This window comes from Hippopotamus amphibius, chromosome 5 (genome assembly GCF_030028045.1).
Source record: "Hippopotamus amphibius kiboko isolate mHipAmp2 chromosome 5, mHipAmp2.hap2, whole genome shotgun sequence".
NCBI lineage: Eukaryota > Metazoa > Chordata > Mammalia > Artiodactyla > Hippopotamidae > Hippopotamus > Hippopotamus amphibius.
In genome coordinates this window covers 68216949-68239825 of record NC_080190.1, presented here as the reverse complement: position 1 = coordinate 68239825, position 22877 = coordinate 68216949, and the positions used below count along the sequence as shown (strand labels likewise).

General features: G+C 36.2%; 1 protein-coding gene across 1 annotated transcript in view; it reads right to left on the bottom strand.

The window, feature by feature from the left end:
• Positions 1–22877, bottom strand: part of CTNNA3 (catenin alpha 3) — a 1725716-nt gene that overhangs the window by 1546218 nt on the left and 156621 nt on the right. Inside the window, exon 5 of the mRNA XM_057737480.1 lies at positions 3882–4001. Coding sequence (XP_057593463.1) covers positions 3882–4001 — 120 coding nt within the window. The remainder of the gene's footprint in view (positions 1–3881; positions 4002–22877) is intronic.

The window sequence follows — 22877 nt, the reverse complement described above, 5'->3', positions numbered from 1 at the left end:
GTAATACGGCTTTGTCATCCATTTACTTCAGAAGGATTCATCCTGGAAAACCCACTACCTCATCTATCACAGCCTCCTCTCACCCTTTCCAACCAAAGCTATTTTTAACATTAGTCTTTTTGACATTAGGAAAATGGAGAAATGCTTGTACCACAACCTAAAATATAGCCCAAGGAATAGTTGAAATGTAAGCACTCACTCTTTAAAAGACAAACAAACAGGAAAAGAGAAGGGGAAGAGGAAGGAGGAGAAGTTGAGGAGAGGAAAGAAGAGGAGAGGAGAGGCTAAGCTCACACCTAGAAGAGAAAGCACAATAACCCCCACCCCCACCCCTCAATGAATGGTAAAAGAATAGAGCGGGATATAACTGGCCCAGGGAAAGAAATCTCTCAAAATAATGTTTAAAATGTCAGAGAAAGGGACAGAAAATAAAATCTAATGAAAGAGTCCAAGAAAATAATTATAGTCAGTGCACTGTACATCCCTAATTCATAGTTAAGGTAACACTGATGTTTTGTGTTTGTTTAAGGAAATAGATGGAAAATGAAATATGTTAGAAGAAAACCTAAATAATACATAAAGCAAGGATCAATCTGTCAACGTTTGGGTTGCCTAAGGGTTAATATCCTTCTGAATTTTAAAAGTGCAATAAAACACATCAATTTTAATTGCCTATAATCTGAGGCCAAAACTTTTGGCATGGTTCCTTGCTCATAGCAATAACAGCACCAACAAGTATTTATTGAGTATTAGCCATGGGTCAGATACTGCTATGAGCACTGCAGAGGATACAGCATTGAAGGTGACAGACGAGGCCCTGTCCTTACAGAGCTTACTTTCTGTCACAAAGAGAAATGATAAATATGGTTAGACCAGGGAACAAAGCATGACTAATTCTCTGGTACAAAGCATCCTGCCTTATAAGGCAGAAGCTTTCTCGCTGAATGGCAATTTTACAGAGACCTAAATCTTTTCCAGTAGGAGAAACTTACTAGTGCATGTTTGGTTTGGGGGACTTTACAGGGGGTAGGATAGGACATAAAAGACAAATCCCACCAAGTCAGAGAAAAGCCAATGTTCTGACTCTTTAAACCCTGCCCATCCAGGAAACACAACATTTCCTCTGTGGCTTTCATACAGAAGAACTTGGTTAATATAACAAATTTCTAGGGAGCTTTGCTACATTTGGAAGCTAATGGGAAACAAAGTTTGTCTTTTCTCTTCTCTGCCACCTCCCTCATTCACTATGTCTTCCTGTAATCCTCTTTTTCTCCCTTTTTCTATTTGAGATTTTTTTAATTCTTCAAATATCAATACTTTAATCTACTAAATGCATATAGTATAAAATCAAATACAGTTTAATTTCCCTCACCTTATCCCTCTTATCTTATCCCTATAAGTTTCTTTGCCTCTTTTTTATCACTTTTTGGTTCGTGACTTTCTTTCTACTCTACCATCCTTTTTCTGACCACTTCACTCCAATTCCCCTTCCATCTTTTCCCGATAGAAAAAATGATCACTAGATATAGGGGAAAGCAGAATCAAGTAAAACAAAAGGCTGACAGCATGCTACGCATGCAGGTAAGTCCATTTCATAAGAATTTGTCCTTTTGAGCTTAAAAAATTGCCTTGTGTGAATAAATTTCACTAGAACCAGGGTTACTAGATTTAACATTCAAAGACTGTAAAAATAAAGTTTTACACATTTTCTTAGCTGTCTGAAGATATTCTTTCAAAAATTCTTTTGTGTTTTTATATATATTGAACAATTTGCATGAGAGAAAGAGAGGAGGAGAAAGCTGCCCCTGTCTTCTGCCTCTCATCAGATGCCCATTTTCAAACGTTTCTTTAAGCCCCAGGTCTGTCCTCTCCTAAAACTGTCTTCATACAGCATGCCTAGAACTCCTCACTTTACTATCCCTCCAGCCTGGCTCCCTGCAGGGATACTGGAGAAAGCACAGGTTTAGAGTCAGACTGGTATCTATTTGAAGCTCAGCTTCACTCGCTCAGTGACCTTAGGCAAGTTACTTAACTCTCTTAACAGTCTTCTCATCTGTAAAATGGTGTTCATAAAGCCAATCTTATTATATTGTTATAAGCACTTAATGATCTAATCCATAAATATTCAAATCATACTATGTGGCATACAGTTGTCATTTAATAAATGATACAAGATTTATATATGCACAAACATAGGTATACATAGATAAATATCCACATGCTCATCTTTTTCTCACATACACATGCAATCTACTTGTCTGTCCTCAATGCCATTCTCCCAGAGTTATGCCCTTCTGTCCTTGAAGCATTCACATTTTTCAAAATTCACAATTAGCTAATGTAAGAATCTAATCACTGAACATGTGCTAATGAGAAAGGATAAGAGAAGAGGACAGTGACTACTGCCTGCCAACTCAAATACCCCCCAGTGGTAAAATATGTCTCTTGGAAACAAAACTGTACTAAAAACTACATAGGCCAGAGAAGTGACTCACAGTATAAAATACTAAGCAGCAGCATTTGGGAGCTCACTGTAGTAGCTCTCAGTAACTGTGACTGCTTCTATTACATGTGCTAATACCTAGGCCATCACTAATATAAAAATAAATAAATAAAGCAAATGGATATTGTGTCCTTTTTCATATAAATTAAAGTATGTGCAAAGATATTGCATTTGCCCCAGAACACTCTACAAAACAAATGTAACTCCTAGGAAAATAAGATCATGAGAAGGTTAAATGTCCACGTAATGACAATGATAAAGCAAAGTCTAGAACACGGTTCTCTTTTCAAGTCACTATTTCTAGACCATACCATGCTGACCATATGAGGTTTAACTAAATAAAAGGAAGTACTGCTTTGAAATCCCCCTTCCAGAAGATCCAAAATTTGTGAATTAGGCAATGTCAAGAGAGTCACACCCTTTGCCACACTAAAGAAAAGACTCTTAAGTAATGGACTCGGTGCCTGGCCATGTGAGTCAGCCACTTAGTCATTTTTCTAGACGCTATCCATCATTGAGCACATTCCCGAATTTCATGCAACCTAATTTAAACATCTAACTGGTTGTTCTGATTGGAATAAACATTCAGCCAAGTAAAAGCTTGATGATCCTGACACCTAGTGGCTTTGAAGAAACTGGAAAATTTCCAGTTTAGGGAAAATAGCTAGCTACTATGGCAGTATCTTGCAAACATACAGAATTTAATGATAATTAATATTATAAAATATCAATTCTAAAAGCAACCCTATAAAAGTCTACTCTGGCTCTGGATTTATCTTGTGGCCTATAAAAGAGGCTAAAAGACTTGCATTTGTTAAGCATGTTTTCCTTCAACCTTACATATTTAGCAAATTTTTACTAATCTTCAGAGATTAAACAAGAAAACTAAACCTAAACTAAAAAACAAACAAACAAACAAAAAACAAACAATGTGGCATATTTATGACTCCCTTCTTTCATTTTGTATATATAGCCACATCTTTTTCTTGGTCTTTAGGTGGTTTTTCTTCTCACGTATCCTCCTGTCAAATATTAAAACCATCTGTTCAAGCCACAAAGAGGTTCCCTTTATGTCACTAAGGCATCCTTAGTCAAAGGGTAGTTGAACTTTCACAAACCAGCAGGAGTTTTCTTTGAGAGAGATATAAGGGCACACGTGGAAACCTCCACTTAAAAGTGCACATTTAAAAGCAAGGACGATGCTGAATGCTGCAGGAAGCCGTATGAATACAGCACGTCAGCACCACACAGCACAACTTATTTCTGCCTTAAACATTAGAAGATAAGTCTCCCCAGACCCACCTGAACCTCTAACAGGCAGGAAGACGAGAAGACTAAAGTGTCTGTATCATCCACCAAGTAGAGCTCTGAATCCTACCTGCTGACGTTTGAAGGCTAAATAGTCCAGATTCTCTAGCTCCTTTCCAAGCTTCTGGTAGGTTTTCTGGAGGTCAGATTTGTTGGAAACATTTTTCAGAGACTCAAATGTCCTCTGAAACTGAAATTGAAAACAAAAGGAAATCATTAGGATAGCAGCATATTTTTCTCAAATTCCTAACCAGCTAACACAGACAAATAGTCCATACTGAGCCTCGGTTTCTCCCATTCATAATACAGAGGTAACAGATGCTGGCTAACTGCTTTTCAATTAAATAATTAGACACAGTTTTAAAGAATTAGAAACTGTATACTAAGTACAAGCAACACTACTGCATGAATGAGAAGCCTGTTTAGTCCTCATTCTAACAAAAGAACATACTGCATTAAAAAAAAATTTGTTTTAACTCTTCATGTCTTAGGATACACTGCTACTCTCAAAGAAAAAAATTGCAGTGAATGTATAATTTCAAATCATAAGGAGAAAGCATTAAAAAGAGCTCTCAGATCCCAATCATGGAAACAAATTTATGTAAAGGTAGCCACTTGCCTCTATAGAAACATTTATGCAGAATAGGTACCCAGCAAACTTCAGCCAGGAAGATCTCTCAGGTATTTTATTTTGAGAAGAAAAGAAAACGAATGTTTTGATGATCAAAGCATATGTAGCATGTTCAGCAAACAGTTATTCATTTCTGCTCCATAACAGACATGAGTTATGAAACCAGTTCTGCTGAATCAGAATGCTCTGTTCATTTTTAAGTCAGATACTAGATAAACACAAAGGAGACAAATTGCAGTGTATCACAGAACATTCTTCTGCTACTAATAATTAAGCAAAAGGAGCTCACAAGAAATTGAGTTCTTGGTTTATTTTTGTAAATTAGAACATACTTTAGAGGATTAGTGATTGAAAATGTCAAGTAATATCATTTGCAAGACATTTGCATTTGCTCTCTCTTTATGTCATTTATTTCCCATGTTCTAAATGTGTGCCATTAGATAGAATTCTACACATAGAGACTTCACCATCTTAAACACACAACAGAATTCCACTGTGACTATGATGCTATTAGACAGGCTGATAAGATTTTATAGAATATAATTAAGTTTCCAGGGAAATGATTTGACCCTTACTATTTCAAGCTCTATGGAATAAGTCATATTATAATGGCATTCTACAGAATTAAATCCTCAGATTCATGAAAGCAACTTGTTTATCTCAATCCAAGGTGACAGAAAAAAGAAATAGAAAATATTAGTGCTAAACTCTCACAGCAGGACAATAAATTAAACAAACAATATTTAGAGCCTACTATGCACAAGGCACTATGAATATAAAACATATTTCCTGCCCTAAAGTAACTTAGAGACTACCAGGGAAGTTAGACATGAAACTCTGAAATGGGAAAGATACTGACATTTACGGAGTGCCTGCCCATTATCCATAATGCTCACAAGAACCACAGGCGTTTCTATTTTGTCTTCCCATTCTACAAGTAAGTAAACTGAGACTCAGAAAGTTTGAGCCATTTTTTTCAATAATACATAATTTCAATTCATAAGAACAATACATTCCTTAATTTTCCTTTCACTCAGCCTTTTCTCTGGCTTTGCCCAGGTTCTCCTGAGAATCACAAAACCTTACATTAGGTCAAAGGTTCTTTTTTTACTATAATGTTTATGCTCTTTCTACTCTACCATGAACTTTAACACAAGGCAAAGTAGTAAAAGGAGTGCGAAAAAGGAGATAAAAGTAACGTGCTGTGGGACTTCCCTGGCAGTCCAGTGGTTAAGATGCCATGCTTCCAATGTAGAGGGCATGGGTTTGATCCCTGGTCAGGGAACTAAGATCCCAAATGCCTCAAAGCACAGCCAAAAAAAAAAAAGAAGTAATGTGTGGTGAAACATAAAAAGAAAACATTGATACTAACAGAGAGAAACAGGCCATATAGAAGACATGAGAGAATTTGAGTTGGGCCTCAGGGGAGGTTTCAGAGCCTTAAATGGGAACTGATTCTACCCATCATTTTAAACATAGCCAAAGTCTGCTCATTTTCCCCCTTTTGTAGCATAGTAAACAAATTTCTTTTAACATAATTTTAATGACCTTTATATTAACTACCATGTGATCATTTCTGTGCCTTGCCCATTTCTTGGTCCCTTCTCACTATGTTCAAATCAAACTAATACCAGATCTGAGATTCTAAACAATTTAAGTAATTTTATCTATAAATTAATATAAGCTATTTTACCAATCAACCTGTTTAATTCTAAAGCATTCTTCATCCCCTGCATTTTCTCTTCCCTAAGAAATACTAGCTCTATTTCTTAACCATTTCTTCTTCATATTTATCTCTGTGAATTTTATACAATTCCAAATAGGAACTTTGGGGTAAACATATTTGTAAGGCTTCAAAATAAGAAACATGAAAACCAATACTTCCAGGTAATATGTCCATGGCCAAAGAAAAAAGGGAGAAAATCCAGTAATGATACATCCCCACAAGATGTTTTCATTAAAGGTCAGAGTTTGCATAATGTGGAGATTTTAGCTTGAACTTTCATTATCAGGACTTATATCCTCCATTTATTGATATTAAATAGTTCCAGGTACTCCAACTATGATGATTCATTCATTTAAGCGTATTTTTTCACTCAAAACAACAAATAATTGTTAAGGAGAGGGCATATAAAATCTATAATGTAACTTTAAGTTAGATCACTATTAAACACATCCCATTTCCATCTGCTCACATATACACTTAAAGATGCTAAAAAGTAAAAGCAATAATTTTACCTTGCAGGTGCAGCTGAAGTACAGAAGATAAAAATAAGGCAAAGGTTAAGGTGAGATTTAGATTTCACTTAAAGAGATTTGATGTTGCCTTGATTTGAAAATTTTTTATTCTCATAGGCCACTGTGCTTGATCATTGAAACAGACCTCTTGAGATTTTCCACATTAGTTTAGTGCACTGTAATTTCATTATATTGATTGTTTCTCAAAATAAATGATCTCTCACTTGAAGTTGGGAAAGGAAGCACAATTAATCTGAGATTTTAATATTTCTGAATTTTACCTGTTCAGAGTTTTGAGTGTGAATTTTAAATGAACCAAGACCCCCAAAATAATTTGTTGAACACTGAGTTTATCCTGCATTAATATTTTTAACTCATTGCAAACCAAATTCAAACTTTAAAAAATAGTCCAATGAATAAATTTGAATCTAAAAGAAACCTAAGTATGTTCTAAAAATGTCAAAACTGAATATTAAAATGGTCTCTATACTGAGAAAGAAATCCCAATTCTGTCCTATTTGACTACTTTACCAAATTTCACAAGACAGACAAGAATAAGAAGTTACTGCTTGTATCTCTAAGCCCCAAAAGTAAGTATTGTATACCATAAAAGTAAGCAATGTAAACATACCCAGAGTGTTTTCTTATCAAATTCTTTTCTGATCAAAAATAGAAATAATAGTAATCCATAAAACAAAACAACAGAGACCATGACTGCTCATCTCCCATTAAAATAACTGAAAATCTGTTTTGCAGAAAAGAGCAGCATGAGTAAGGCAGAAAAGAAAATATCTAGTTTGACTCAGCATTCCCTCTTTCCAAATACATTTTCCTCCTTTTCCTGGCAACATATTTTTAAATAAATCTAAGCCAACGTTCTATACAAACTACACATTCAATGACTTCATGAAAATTATGTAGATTCATGGAGTAATTTGAGAAAGAGGACAAGAAGAAACCAGCTGAGGCAGCAGGAAAAAATGCAGCCAGGGCTCTGGCAAGTAAAGCTTTCCTGGCCCTCACTGCCAGTGCCCTGGCTTCCTCTTGTAGTCAGATCAATAAAATCAAATAATTCCACAGCTCCAGCAGCCTACTAATTCCAATAATGAAAAAATATTGAGTAGCACTGCTCCAAAAGAACAGCCATCTCAACAATTGTCATTTTTCCTTATTTAATATTTTGTGCATTTGTACAAAGTGCTAGGTGTTACCAGTAACATAAAAAGAACTTCCATACTCACAACATTATATATAAAAAAGAGTATCCTATAAGTACCTGACTGAAAACACTGAATCACCAAGTGTGATCTTAGTGTCCCTAAAATGTCAGTGTGAAATAGTGCCAAAAGATTCTGGAAACTAAAGCAGACAGAAGGAATGATCAAAGAATAAATATTAATGCTCTATAAATATTAATGTTTAGAGTAAAAAGAAATTGTTTTAAGCATAAGAAATGGCTAATCCACCTTACAAAGCAACCAAAGTGAAGTATTACAGAGAAAAAAAATTATTTCATTTTCTGAACTTAATCCATTGACTTTCATACATATTTTCCAAACAAACTTACAGGATGATAATATCACTCTTGTAAAGGAAGTTTACAGATAAAGCTAAAAATTAAAGGATACATATATCTCAAATGATTTTTTACTGTAAGGAATGATAACCAAAGTTAAATTAAGAACATAGAACAAAATCAGGCTTGAAATCTAAATTAGAAGTAGTCCTATGGAATTGAAAGCACCCTGGTCTTGAAGTCTGGGTTCAAGTCCTTGCTATGCCATTTAATAATTTCATACCTTTGGACAAGTCACTAGTACTCCAATTCTTAATTGTGTTATCTGTAAAATGGGAGAAATTGTACTTGCCTGTCTGCCTTATAGGACTGTTGTGAAATTAGCTGAGGAAAAATGAAAGACATTCATTCAACAAATATTGAACATGGGGCTAGCAACATGCCAGCCATGCAAGAAATGGAGGAAAACAAAAGAGAAATAGCTTTTGCCCTACAAAAGCAAATAATCTAGCTTTACATATTACTCCTTTATAAATTTTAAAGTTCCATAAAATTGTAAGAGGCCACTGTCATAAAACACATAACTATTCAGCAATGAATGAGGACTGAACAAAAGTGTAATTCAATAATTATTTATTGAGCATCTCTGAGCAAAGGATTTTTGAGAGAAATATATACATTTATTTAGATTTTTTCTTCAATATTGTGACAAAACATTTTATTTACTTAATTATATTTTATTACGGCAGAACACATGAGATATATGCTTCTTAAAATTTTAAGTATACAATATACTGTTGTTGTCTATAGTTACAATGTTCTATATGAGATCTCTAGTCTATTCACATCACTTAACTGACACTTTATGCCCACTAATTGCCCATTCCCTCTCCCTGTTACCCCGTGGAAACCACCATTCCACTCTTTGATTCTATGAGTTTGAATATCTTAGACATCTCATATAAGTGCAATCATGCAGTATTTATCTATGACTGGCTTAGTTTTTTTTTTTATTGTATTTATTTACTTACTTACTTACTTACTTATTTAATTTGGTTGCACCAGGTCTTAGTTGCAGCAGGGGGCCTCCTTAGTTGTGGCATGTGAACTCTCAGTTGTGGCACGCATGTGGGATCTAGTTCCCTGACCAGGGATAGAACCCGGGCCCCCTGCATTGGGAGTGTGAAGTCTTAACCACTGCACTACCAGGGAAGTCTTTGACTTAGTTTATTTAGCACCCATGTTGTTGCATATTATAGAATTTCATTCCTTGTAGCATATATACCACATTTTCCTCATCCATTCATCTATGAACATATAGTAAACGGTGCTGCAATGAACATGGGAGTGCTAATATTCCTTTAAGATTCTGAACTCAATTCTTTTGCATAAATACTTAAAAGATGAATTGCTGGAGCAAATGATATTTGTATTTTTAATTTTTGAAGAACCTCCATACTGTTCCATAGTGGCTACACTATTTAGCATTTCCACTGATGATATACAAGGGTTACAATTTCTCCACATCCTTGCTAACACTTGTCTTTTTATATATATATATTAGCCATTCTGACAGGTATGATGTGATATCTCATTGTGGTTTTGATTTGCATTTCCCTGATGACCACTGACATTGAGCATTTTTTGACATATCTGTTGGCCATTTGTATGTGTTCTTTGGAAAAACATAAATCTATTCAAGTCCTTGGCCCTTTTCTTATTTGGGTTGTTAGTTTTTGTTATTAAGTTACAAAAATTCCTTATATATTTTGGATATTGACCCCTTATCACAGCAGTCCCCAACTTTTTTGGCACCAGGGACCAGTTTCGTGGGAGACAATTTTTCCACGGACAGAGTGGCAGGAATGGTTCAGGCAGTAATGCGAGCCCAGGGGTTGGGGACCCCTGCCTTATCAGATATGCGATTTGCAAATATTTTCTCCTATTCCATAGGTTGCCTTTTCACTGTGTTGACTGTGTCCCTTACAGTGCAGAAGCTTTTTAGTTTGATATAGTTCCACTTGTTTATTTTTGGTTTTGTTTCCTGTGCTTCTAATGTCAGACCCTTGAAATCATTGCCAAGACCAGTGTCATGAAGATTTTCCCCTATGTTTTCTTCTAAAAATTTTACAGTTTCAAGTCTTACAATTAAGTCCTTAATCCATTTTTGGTTGATTGTTGTGCATGGTATAAAATAAGGGTCTAATTCCATTCATTTACATCTGTATATCCAGTTTCCCACACCATGTGTAGAAGAGACTATCATTTCCCAATTGAGTGTTCTTGGAACCCTTGTTGAAGATCAGTTGACTGTATATGCATGGATTTATTTCTGGACTCTCCATTCTGTTCCATTGATCTACTTGTCTCTCTTTATGCCAGTATCATACTGTTTTGTTTGCTGCAGCTTTGTAATATTTTTGAAATAGAGTAGTGTGATGCCTCCAGCTTTCTTCTTCTTTCTCAGAATTGATTTGGCTATTTGTGGTTTTCATGTGGTTCCATATGAATTGTAGAGTTGTTTTTAAATTTATTTTAAACATACCATTGGGATTTTAATAGGAATTGCTTTGAATCTGTAGATCACTTTGGGTATGGTTGTTTTAACAATATTAATTCTATCAATCCATGAACACAGACTGTCTTTCCATTTGTGTCCAATTTCTTTCATCAATGTTTTATAGTTTTCAGCATTACAAGTCTTTCACCTCCTTAGTTACATTTATTCCAAGGTATTTTATTCTTTTTGGTGTTATTGTAAATGGCATTGTTTTCCTAATATCCTTCTCAGATAGTTCATCATAAGTGTATAGAAATGCAACTGATTTCTACATCCTGATTATATATCATACAACTTTATTGAATTCATTTATTAGTTCTACCGGTTCTTTTGGTGGAGTCTTTGGGGGTTGGGTGTTTTTTATTTTTGGTTTTTTTTTTCTTTGTATATAATATCATGTTATCTGAAAATAGTGACAGTTTTTCTTCCTCCTTTCCAATTTGGATGCCTTTTAATTCTTTTTCTTGCCTAGTTGCTGTGGCTAGTACTTCCAATGCAATGTTGAATAAAAGTGGTGAGAGTGGGCATCCTTGTCTTTTTCCTAATCTTAGGAGAAAAGCTTTCAGTTTTTCATCATAAAGTATGATGTAAGCTGTGAGCTTGTCATATATGGACTTTATTATGTTGAGCTACTTTCCTTCTATTCCTAGTTTGTTGAGAATTTTCATCATAAAATGATGTTGAATTTTTTTCAAACTTTTTTCTGCATCTACTGAAATGATCATGTGATTTTTACCCTTTATTCTGTTCATGTGCTGTATCACATTGATTGATTTTCATATGTTAAACCATTCTTGTATACCACATAAAACCCACTTGGTTATAGTGTATCATCCTATTTAATATGCTATTGAATTCAGTGTGCTAGTATTTTTTTTGAATATTTTTGCATCTATATTCATTAGGGATATTGTTCTGTACTTTATTTTCTTGTAGTATTCTTATCTGGCCTCATAAAATGAGTTTGAGGGTATTCCCTCCACTTCAGTAGTTTGGAAGAGTTTCTGAAGGATTGACATTAATCCTTCTTTAAATGTTTAGTAGAAATCACTAGTGAAGCCATCTGGTCCTGGGCTTTTCTTTGTTAGGAGGTTTTGATTATTGATTCAATCTGCATTCTTGTTATAGATCTATTCAGACTTTCTATTCCTTCATGATTTAATCTTGGTGATAAATTGTATGTTTCTAGGAATTTATGCATTTCTTCTAGGTATTGTTTGTTGGTGTGTAATTATTCATAGCAGTTTTTTATGATCATTCTTTATTCCTGTGGCCTCAGTTGTAATGTCCCCTCTTTCATTTCTGATTTTATTTATTTCAGTCTTCTCTCTTCTGTTCTTAATTAGTTTAGCTAAGGTTTGTCTATTTTGTTTATCTCTTTAAAAAACCAACTCTTAGTTTTGTTCAGTTTTTCCTCTTGTTTTCCTATTTTCTATTTCATTTATTTCTGCTCTAATGTTTGTGATTTCCATTCTTCTTCTTCTTCTTTCTTCTAACTTTGGCCTTCGTTCTTTTTTAGCCCTTTGAGGTATAAAGTTAAGCTCTTTGCTTGAGATTTTTCTTTTTTTTTACATGTTATTTGTGGGAAGACATTCAGAAGTCTTTCTGAAACCTTGTAAATGTTACTAAAAGTAATTAAAGTATGTGGGCCGAGTGACTGGATGCAGAATGTTCTGCTTGAGCAATGGAGGAACTAAGGGTGCTGGGTGTGGAGACCATGGGGGCATAGGCTACCGTGGAAACAGAATATTGACCCTCTCTGGGGGCGCAGCCCCTTTCTCACTTGCACACCTCATATCACCCTGTTTGGCCCTGAAGGATAGCTGGTTAGCCAGAGACGGGTAAGATTCCTCAGGGTAGGAACAACCTAAGACAGGCACAGTCGCAGAGGGGCCAACAGGGGTGGGGCACAGACCCTTAATCCTTCTGAGAGAGGTCTCCTGCCCCCAGGGCTGCTTTGCTCTCCACACCCAGCTCAAATCCACGCCCAGCTCAGATCCACACTCTGCTCAAATCGGACCCAGGAGGCAAACAAAGATCATTGCCCCAGTCCTGTGAGGCCTTTGTTTGTTTATTTCAAAGATAACCTTGTTTGTGGGACTAAACTGGGAGTGTTAGACCCTTAGGCTATGCCAAGAACTCAATAAAAGCAACGTGGGTTCAATCAGCAAGGCTCTTGATCCTAGAGGTCTTGAGTCCCCCGGTCCCATCTTCCTCTTAAATCTGTGTCTGTGTTTTCTTTAAGCTTGCGGCACCCGTCACTCACCATGAGTCACTGAGCTGGTCTCAGCAGTTATTGACCAGGGGATTTTGCTGAAACGAACGCGTGTAGCCAGCGATTTTTTATGAAAGTGAATATTGAAACACCACGTTTCACTAAACATTAACAACTTTTTTTGCACTTAATTTATTTGAAACTTTGTACATGTCTTACTAAAGCATTCTAATATTTCATTAGATAGGCATTATAGCCGGCACCTCTGTGCAGGGGAACAGAACATCTACAAATATATCATGTTTCACCGGGCTTTCCCCTGGAAGAGCAGATTCTACACTTTCTGGCGGCATTTTTTTTGTTAGTCTTATGGGTATTATTTCCTCTAGCATATGTTCTTTTATTTTACCTGATAGTTGATGAGGTGGATCTTTGTGGGGGGCTGTTTTAGAAATGCCACAAAAAGGACCAGGTGTGGGACTACTACTGCATTCACCAGAATGGTCAGTTACCCATTCTTTAGCTATTGCTAACAAAATTGCTTGTAAATTATTTTATTCTGTGCATTAAGGCTACAATAAATTTTAAAGACATTGAATAACCCACAATTACTCAAATAGAAACTCACTTTCTTATACCATTTTTTAGTTTTCCAGAGGATACTGAAGTTTGCCAGATATTGATTGAATCGATCAACTCCTTTCATACATTTATTATACTCTAATGTACAAGTGGGATTAGTTATCTGATGGTCCTCCTGTCTTCCTTTCCTGTAGATGCTATGGAGGTGTCATGAATAGTTTTCACCAAGCAGACAAGCCTCTCATTTTTCCATATAAGAGGAATCACTTCTCTCTCCTGTAAGAATGTCATTTCTCCCCTCCGTAGATATTTAGATTTCTCCTTTAATTGCTTTGGTAGACCACAATTCTCTTATAGTCCCACAAATTCTGGTTTTATTTTTCAACAATATTTCAGATGTGGACACACTGTTGTAATAATTATCTTGGTAAATATGGTGCCATGAACCAAGATAAGGTTGTAGGACCAATAATATTGTTTCTTGCGGTTTCTTTCCTTCACTCGTGTAAATCTCAAGGTTGCATATATATCCAGTTTCACTTTCGTAACCATCCTGACCATGACTCCACATTTTGTAAGTTTTCCAGGATTATAGGTTTTAATTCTGATTCATCCTCTCCACTTTATCATTACCTCCTCAAGTGACAGCTCTTGTTTGGGTACAAGGATCAACTGAAATTTCAGCAGAAAATAATCCAAAAGAGGTTTAACTTTTGAAATTCTGTTTGCAGAAAGTAGAGTTTCCAAGTTATCATTAAAGTGAAGAAATGTTCAAACCTTCTTTTCACCATAATCTTTGGAAAGATAATGTGTTTCAAGTAAGGGATCAGTTGACCAGTATTCTTTCCAGTGTGACTTTCTTATCTGTCCCATCAAAATGATTGATCCAAGAAACTTCTTCATGTCACAATTGGTCATATGAGTCCATTTTAAAGCCTATCATACTTTTTATATGATTTTTCATTCTGTTGGTGATACAAGTTTGTATGAGAAGTGACCAACTCAAAAAAGTCATTACCAAAAATTAATCCTGTTATTTTACTAACACTTTGTGGGTTATTACATTCAATAGTTACACCTGACACACCTGTAAAGTCTTCTGATTTTTGTGAAATGTTGTCTTCAATTCACTCTTCTATGGAAGAAAAGGAGCATTCTCCAGTACCGTGAATTTCATTTTAAATGAAACTTTCCATATTAGAATCAATCACTAAGGTTTTTTGTCTTTTTGTTGGTCTAATATTCACATTGCCTGAATCAGAACTACATCTGAAGAACTATCATCTTCCGAGACACTAGTATATATGTTGCTTGGACAATCAGAGAAAGTATCTGCATAAAATTCACCAAAATTTCTTCTTCACTCAAAATTTCATGATGTGTCATTTTTGAAAATTTCACAGTAATAAACTTACATTTATAATATATTCATGGTTGGCACAAAAACCTAACAGAGCAAAATATGAATGATAACGACAATCATAAGTTGTATAATGAACTCGATCAATTTTAAGCTCTAACAACTTCACACAGTGATGTTAATTGTTATCAGTCTCTAAAAAACATATCGATATGTCTCTGGTCGATGACATTAGAGTAACAAAAGATGTATTTATAGGTTTATGATCAATAATGTGTTAATGTAGGGATTTATCTCTCTGAACTTCCTTCTTAGCACTATTTTTGCTGAATCCCATAGTTTTGGTATATTTTCATTTTCATTTGTTTCAAGGAATTTTCTAATTTCCTTTCTGATTCCAACTTTGACATAATGGTTCAAAAGTGTCATATAATTTCCACATATCTGTAAATTTTCCAGTTTTCCTTCTGCTGTCAATTTCAAATTTCATTCCATTGTCATAGAAAAGATCCTTGATGTTATTTTAACCTTCTTAGATTTGTTAAGACTTGCTTTGTGATCTAACATGTTATCTATCCTGGAGAAAGAGCTATATGCATTTGAGAAAAATGTGTATTCTGCTGCTGTGGGGTGAAATGTTATATATATATATATACACATATATATATATATATACACACACACACACACACACATAGAACATTTATATATCTGTTAGGGCCATTTGGTTTATGCTATTGTTCAGGTGTTGTTTCCCTATTGATCTTCCATCAAGATGTTCTATCCATTTTTCAGAGTAAGGTACTGAAGACTCCTACCTGTTGTATTGCTATCTATTCTCCCTTCAGTCTGTCAATGTTTGCTTAATACATTTAGGTTCTCTAATGTTGGATGCGTATATATTTATAATTGTTATATCTTCCTGATGAATTAACCCTTTCATCATTATATAATGTCCTGCTTTGTCTCTTTTGATAGTTTTTGACTTAAAGTTCATTTTGTCTAAGTATAGCCCCTCCTCTCTTTTGGTTACCATTTGCATGGAATATCCTTTTCCATCCCTTTACATGCAGCCTACACATGTCCTTAAATCTAAAGTAAGTTTCTTTTACACAGCATATACTAAGGTCTTGTTTTTTTTTAATCCATTCAGCCACTTTGTGTCCATTGATTGAGTTCAGTCCACTTACATTTAAAGTAATTATTGACAGAAAAGGATTTACTATTGCCATTTCATCAGCTGTTTTTGTTAATCTTAGTTCTTTTTTCTGTATTTTCCTCTCTTCCTACCTTCCTTTGTTTTGTTGATTTTTTTTATATTCATATGCTTTGATTTCTTTTGTGTGTGTGTAACTTCTACGGTATTTTTGGTGGTTACTTTGGGATTTACATAAAATATCTTATAACAGTCTATTTTAAGCTGATAATAACTGAAGTTCAATTGCATACAAAAACTACACTTTTACTTCTCACACACACACTTTATGTTACTGTTCTCACAATTTACATCTATTAATATTGTATATTTTTACCATATTTTTAGTCATATCTATTTTAAATATTTTTTCACTTAACTTTTATAGTAGAATGAAAAGTGATTTACCTACCACAATTACAGTAATACAGTATTTGGTATTTGTCTATATATTTATGATTACCAGTTTCATACTTCCTTATGCTGTAGTGTTGCTATTTCAAATCTTCATATAAACTTGAAGTACTCCCTTTAGCTATTCTTGTAAACCAGGTCTAGTGGTGATGAACTCCCTCAGCTCTTGTTTGGTAAAATCTTTTTTAGGAAAAACAAAACAAAACAAAAACAACCAAACAAAAAAAAACACCTTCCCTGATCTTGAGTAGCACTGTGTTCACTATGATGTTCTCAAGCTCCACAGGCTGAGGCATCAATAGGCCCACTGGGCTGAGCCACCAGCCAGGATCACACAAGGAGCTGGGGCTGGATGCCAATTGCAATGGCTCTGCCTGGCTCACAGTGACCACACCACAGCTTCCCAGGCCTCCTGGGCTGATGGTGCCTGTCATGCACTCTCCGCCCCCTCCCAGGTACCACCCTGGCACCCTGGGGAATTCTTTATTGCTCCATTTTTGAAGATCAGTTTTGCTGGGTATAGTATTCTTGGATGGCAGCTTTTTCTTTCAGTACTCCCTCTGGCCTGCAAAGTTTCTGCTGAAAAATCCACTGATAACCTTACAGGGGTCTCCTTTATGTGAAAAGTCACTTTTTTTTTTGAGAGGCATATTTTTTTAATATTTATTTATTTATTTACTGCTTTGGGTCTTCATTACTGCTCATGGGCTTTCTCTAGTTGCAGTGAGCAGGGGCTACTCTTTATTGTGGTGTGCAGGCTTCTCATTGTGGTGGCTTCTCTTGTTGTGGAGCAAGGGCTCTAGGCATGTGGGCTTCAGTGGCTGCAGCACATAGGCTCAGTAGTTGTGGCACATGGGCTTGGTTGCTCTGCAGCATGTGGAATCTTCCCAGACCAGGGCTCGAACCCATGTACCCTAAATTGGCAGGCAGATTTTTAACCACTGTGCCACCAGGGAAGTCCCCACTTTGCTCTTGTATGTTGTTTTTCACTCCCTTTTTGCCTTTGACTTCTGACAATTTGATTACAGTAGTCCACCCTTATTTGCAGGGATACATTCCAAGACCCCCAAGAGATACCTAAAACCATAGATAGTACCAAACCACATACATACTGTTTTTTCTTATACTAAGAGGCAGGTAGCATAAAAAGCATGAATACACTGGACAAAGAGATGATTCACATTCCAGACAGGACACAGCAGGACTGCATGAGATTTCATCCATACTACACAGAACAGCATGCAATTTAAAACTTACAAATTTTTTATTGTTGGAATTTTCCATTTAATATTTTTGGACCACAGTTGACCATGGGTAACTGAAACCAAGGAAAGCAAAACTACAGATAATGAGTACCAGTGTATAATGTATCTCAGCATAGACTTCTTTGAGTTCATCTTTTTCAGCATCTTTTGGGCTACTTACATCTGGATGTCCATTTCTTTCCCCAAATTTGGGGTATTTCCAGCCACTATTTCTTTGCATAATCTTCATGGTCCTTTTTCTCTCTCTCTTTTCTCCTTCTGAGACTCCCAGAATGCATTGATCTGTTCAATGGTATTCCATAAATCCTTTAGCTATCTTCACTCTTCATTTCTGTTTCTTTTTTACTCTGACTAAATTATTTCCAATGTCCTATCTTCTAGTTCACTGATCCTTTCTTCTGCTTGATCTAGTCTGCTGTTGAATTTTTCAATTCAATTATTTTGTTCTTATCTCCATGATTTCTGTTTGGTACTTATTATATTTTTTATCTCTTTGTTGTAATTCTCACTTTGTTCATGCATTGTTCTCTTGGCCTCAATGATCATCTTTATGACTGTTATTTTGAATTCCCCAACAGGAAAATCATATAACTCTGTTTCATTAGGGTCAGTTTCTGGAGATTCATCTTATTCCTTTGTTTGGAACATCTCTGCCTGATTCTTCATTCTCCTTAGCTCTCTGTGTTGGTGTCTACATATTCGACAAATCAGGCACCTTTCCTAGTCTTTGTGCATTGGCTTTATACAAGAAGAGACCTCTTACCAATCAGCAGGGCTTCTACAAACTCTCACTCCCTATGGACAAACAGGCAGTTGCAGTTTTTGTCTACTTTCTTTGTGCTAAGCCAGAGGGGGTGGGGAGCTGTGGTGTTTACCAGTCTAAGCCACTCCCTCCACTTCCCCCTACCAGACTTTGATGGATCCATCAGAACTCCAAGATTGGCAAGATAGAGCCCATTCTCTGTGGAGGCCCCTCAGAAAAGCTGGAGTGCTAGACTGTGAACCAACGCCCAGGGGCAGGGACACCAGTGAGAAGGGGTCCCAAACATCCCTACTGAGGCAAGACTGAACACAAACCTATTGATTCATCATTCAGTGAGCATTCAACCAAACCATAAGGTCTCAAAGATTTGAGACCAAAGGTTTAAGTTCACCCTATAAACCTTCCCCAGGTGACCTCATACAAACCTATTGCTTCTCCTCATGTTTACTTCTTGAGGCTTTCCAATCCACCTCTTGTCTTATTTGTTCCAAATACATCTTCCAGTATGTAGTATCTCTCATATGTACCTCAAATCCAATATGTATAAAACCCACAAACTGCTTCTCCCCTATGTAAACAGCAAACAGATGTCCTCAATGCCCAACCAGATTCCTGGAAGACTGCTTGATGTTCCCTTTCCCTCTGACAGATGTCAATCACTTTCCAAATTGTAGACTGTTCCTACTCCATTTTTATAATTCATTCCCCACCCCACACCATCATTTCACAACCAGATGATTGTATCAGCCTCATCACTGGCCTCTCTGCCTCCCCTCTGGCCCCCTTGCCCACTGCTACCAGAATAATAGTCCTAAAATTCAAATCTGCTTATATCATTTCCCTGCTTAAAAACTTTAATAGTTCCCCCTTAACTTTCAGAATAAAGTTCAAACTTTTTAAATTAGCACATAGGCTTGTCACAAGTAGATCTATGCCTACCTCTGCAGCTTCAACTCTGTTCCTTCCACACAATCATCCTTCATCCCAGCTATCCAGAACTACTGCTGGTCTTTGAGCATATACTGTTCCATCCAGTTAAACGCTCTCTGCCCAAACCATTTTATTCGTCTAGTTAACTCACTCTGGGCCCTGCATTATTCACTCAAAACACCCTCTTGACATAATTGCCATCATGCTTCCATAACATCTTATATGAACTATCATAATAACATATTATTAATTTATTTCTTTAGTCTATAAATTCCAGGAGAATAGGATCATGGTAGTATATTTTCCAAATTTGACTCTCTAGCACATATTATGGTGACTGGCACACAGTAAGCACACAAAAAATAACCATCTGCTGAATGGACTAATTAATTAATGAAACTCAAGCTACCTGGAGTGATGCAGGTCTTTTTAAAAAGTTAAAAAATTTTTTACATGGCTTAAATTTCTTTTGTCCCTAAAGGTTTCAGTATGAAATTCAGCACAAGTCCAGTAATTTGTGTCTTATTTGTCTCCATTTCTTATTTATCTTATTCCATCTAATACCAGCCAGGAGACTTGCGTTTTTCTTTAAACCTTAAAATCTCTCTACATATTTTGCCTAGAAACTTCTGCAGAATATACTTGGCTTCTAACAGCATTTAATTGTATAGTAATTTCTCTCCTTATAAATTGCTGACTTTTTTTTTATTTCTTGGGGGGTACACCAAGTTCAATCATCTGTTTTTATACACATATCCCCGTATTCCCTCCCTTCCTTGACTTCCCCCACTCGAGTCCCCCCCACCCTCCCCACCCCAGTCCTCTAAGGCATCTTCCATCCTCGAGTTGGACTCCCGTTGTTATACAACAACTTCCCACTGACTATCTATTTAACAGTTGGCAGTATATATATGTCTGTGCTACTCTCTCGCTTCATCTCAGTTTCCCCTTCACCCCCCGCCCCCTCCCATACCTCGAGTTCTCCAGTCCATTCTCTGTATCTGCGTCCTTGTTCTTGTCACTGAGTTCATCAGTACCATTTTTAGATTCTGTATATGTGAGTTAGCATACAATATTTGTCTTTCTCTTTCTGACTTACTTCACTCTGTATGACAGACATTAGGTCTATCCACATCATGACATATAGCTCCATCTCATCCCTTTTTATAGCTGAGTAATATTCCATTGTGTATATATGCCACATCTTCTTCATCCATTCATTTGTTGATGGGCATTTAGGTTGCTTCCATGTCCTGGCTATTGTAAATAGTGCTGCAATAAACATTATGGTACAAGTTTCTTTTGGGATTATGGTTTTCTTTGGGTATATGCCCAGGAGTGGGATTACTGGATCATATGGTAGTTCTATTTGTAGTTTTCTAAGGAAACTCCAAATTGTTTTCCATAGTGGCTGTACCAACTTACAGTCCCACCAACAGTGCAAGAGAGTTCCCTTTTCTCAACACCCCCTCCAACATTTGTGGTTTCCAGATTTTGTGATGATGGCCATTCTGACCGGTGTGAGGTGATACCTCATTGTGGCTTTGACTTGCATTTCTCTAATGATTAGTAATGTTGAGCATCTTTTCATGTGTTTGTTGGCCATCTCCATGTCTTCTTTGCAGAAATGTCTATTTAGGTCTTCTGCCCATTTGTGGATTGGGTTATTTGCTTTTTTGGTATTAAGCTGTATGAGCTGCTTGTATATTTTGGAGGTTAATCCTTTGTCCGTTGTTTCATAGGCAACTATTTTTTCCCATTCTGAGGGTTGCCTTCTAGTCTTGTTTATGGTTTCTTTCACTGTGCAAAAGCTTTTAAGTTTCATGAGGTCCCATTTGTTTATTCTTGATTTTATTTCCATGATTCTAGGAGGTGGGTCAAAAAGGATGTTGCTTTGATGGATGTCATAGAGTGTTCTGCCTATGTTTTCCTCTAGGAGTTTTAGAGTGTCTGGCCTTACATGTAGGTCTTTAATCCATTTGGAGTTGATTTTGGGTTATGGTGTTAGGAAGTGTTCTAATTTCATTCTTTTACATGTAGCTGTCCAATTTTCCCAGCACCACTTATTGAAGAGGCTGTCTTTTGTCCATTGTATATTCTTGCCTCCTTTGTCAAAGATAAGGTGCCCACATGTGTTTGGGCTTACTTCTGAGTTCTCTATTCTATTCCATTGATCTTCCTTTCTTTTTTTGTGCCAGTACCACACTCTCTTGATCACTATGGCCTTGTAGTATCGTTTGAAGTCAGGAAGCCTCATTCCACCCACTCCATTTTTCCTTCTCAAGATGGCTTTGGCTATTCGGGGTCTTTGGCGTTTCCATACAAATCGTAAGATTTCTTGCTCTAGTTCTGTGAAAAATGCCATTGGTAATTTGATCGGGATTGTGTTGAATCTGTAAATTGCTTTGGGTAGTACAGACATTTTCACGATGTTGATTCTTCCAATCCAGGAACAGGGTATGTCCCTCCATCAGTTTGTGTCGCCTTTGATTTCTTTCAGCAATGTCTTAAAATTTTCTGCATACAGATCTTTTGCCTCCTTAGGCAGGTTTATTCCTAGGTATTTGATTCTTTTGGTTGCAATGGTGAATGGAAGAGGTTCCTTAATTTCTCTTTCTGCTCTTCTGTTGTTAGTGTACAGGAATGCAAGAGATTTCTGTGCGTTAATTTTGTATCCTGCTACTTTACTAAACTCATCAATTAGTGCTTGCAGTTTTCTGGTAGAGTCTTTAGGGTTTTCTATATATAATATCATGTCATCTGCAAAGAGTGACAATTTTACTTCTTCTTTTCCAATTTGGATTCCTTTTATTTCATTTTCTTCTCTGATTGCTGTGGCTAAAACTTCCAAAACTATGTTGAATAATAGTGGTGAGAGTGGACACCCTTGTCTTGTTCCTGTTCTTAGAGGGAATTCTTCCAGTTTTTCACCATTGAGAATGATGTTGGCTTTAGGTTTTTCATATATGGCTTTTATTATGTTGAGGTAATTTCCTTCTATGCCCATTTTCTGAAGAGCTTTTATCATAAATGGATGTTGAACTCTGTCAAAAGCTTTTTCTGCATCTATTGAAATGATCATATGGTTTTTATCCTTCAAGTTGTTGATATGATGTATCACCTTGGTTGATTTGCGTATATTGAAGACTCCTTGCATCCCAGGGATAAACCCCACTTGATCATGGTGTATGATTTTTTTAATGTGCTGTTGCAGTCTGTTAGCTAGTATTTTGTTGAGGATTTTTGCATCTATATTCATCAGTGATATTGGTCTGTAGTTTTCTTTTTTTGTGACATCTTTGCCTGGTTTTGGTATCAGGGTGATGGTAGCCTCGTAGAATGAGTTTGGGAGTGTTCCACCTTCTGCAATATTTTGGAAGAGTTTGAGAAGGATAGG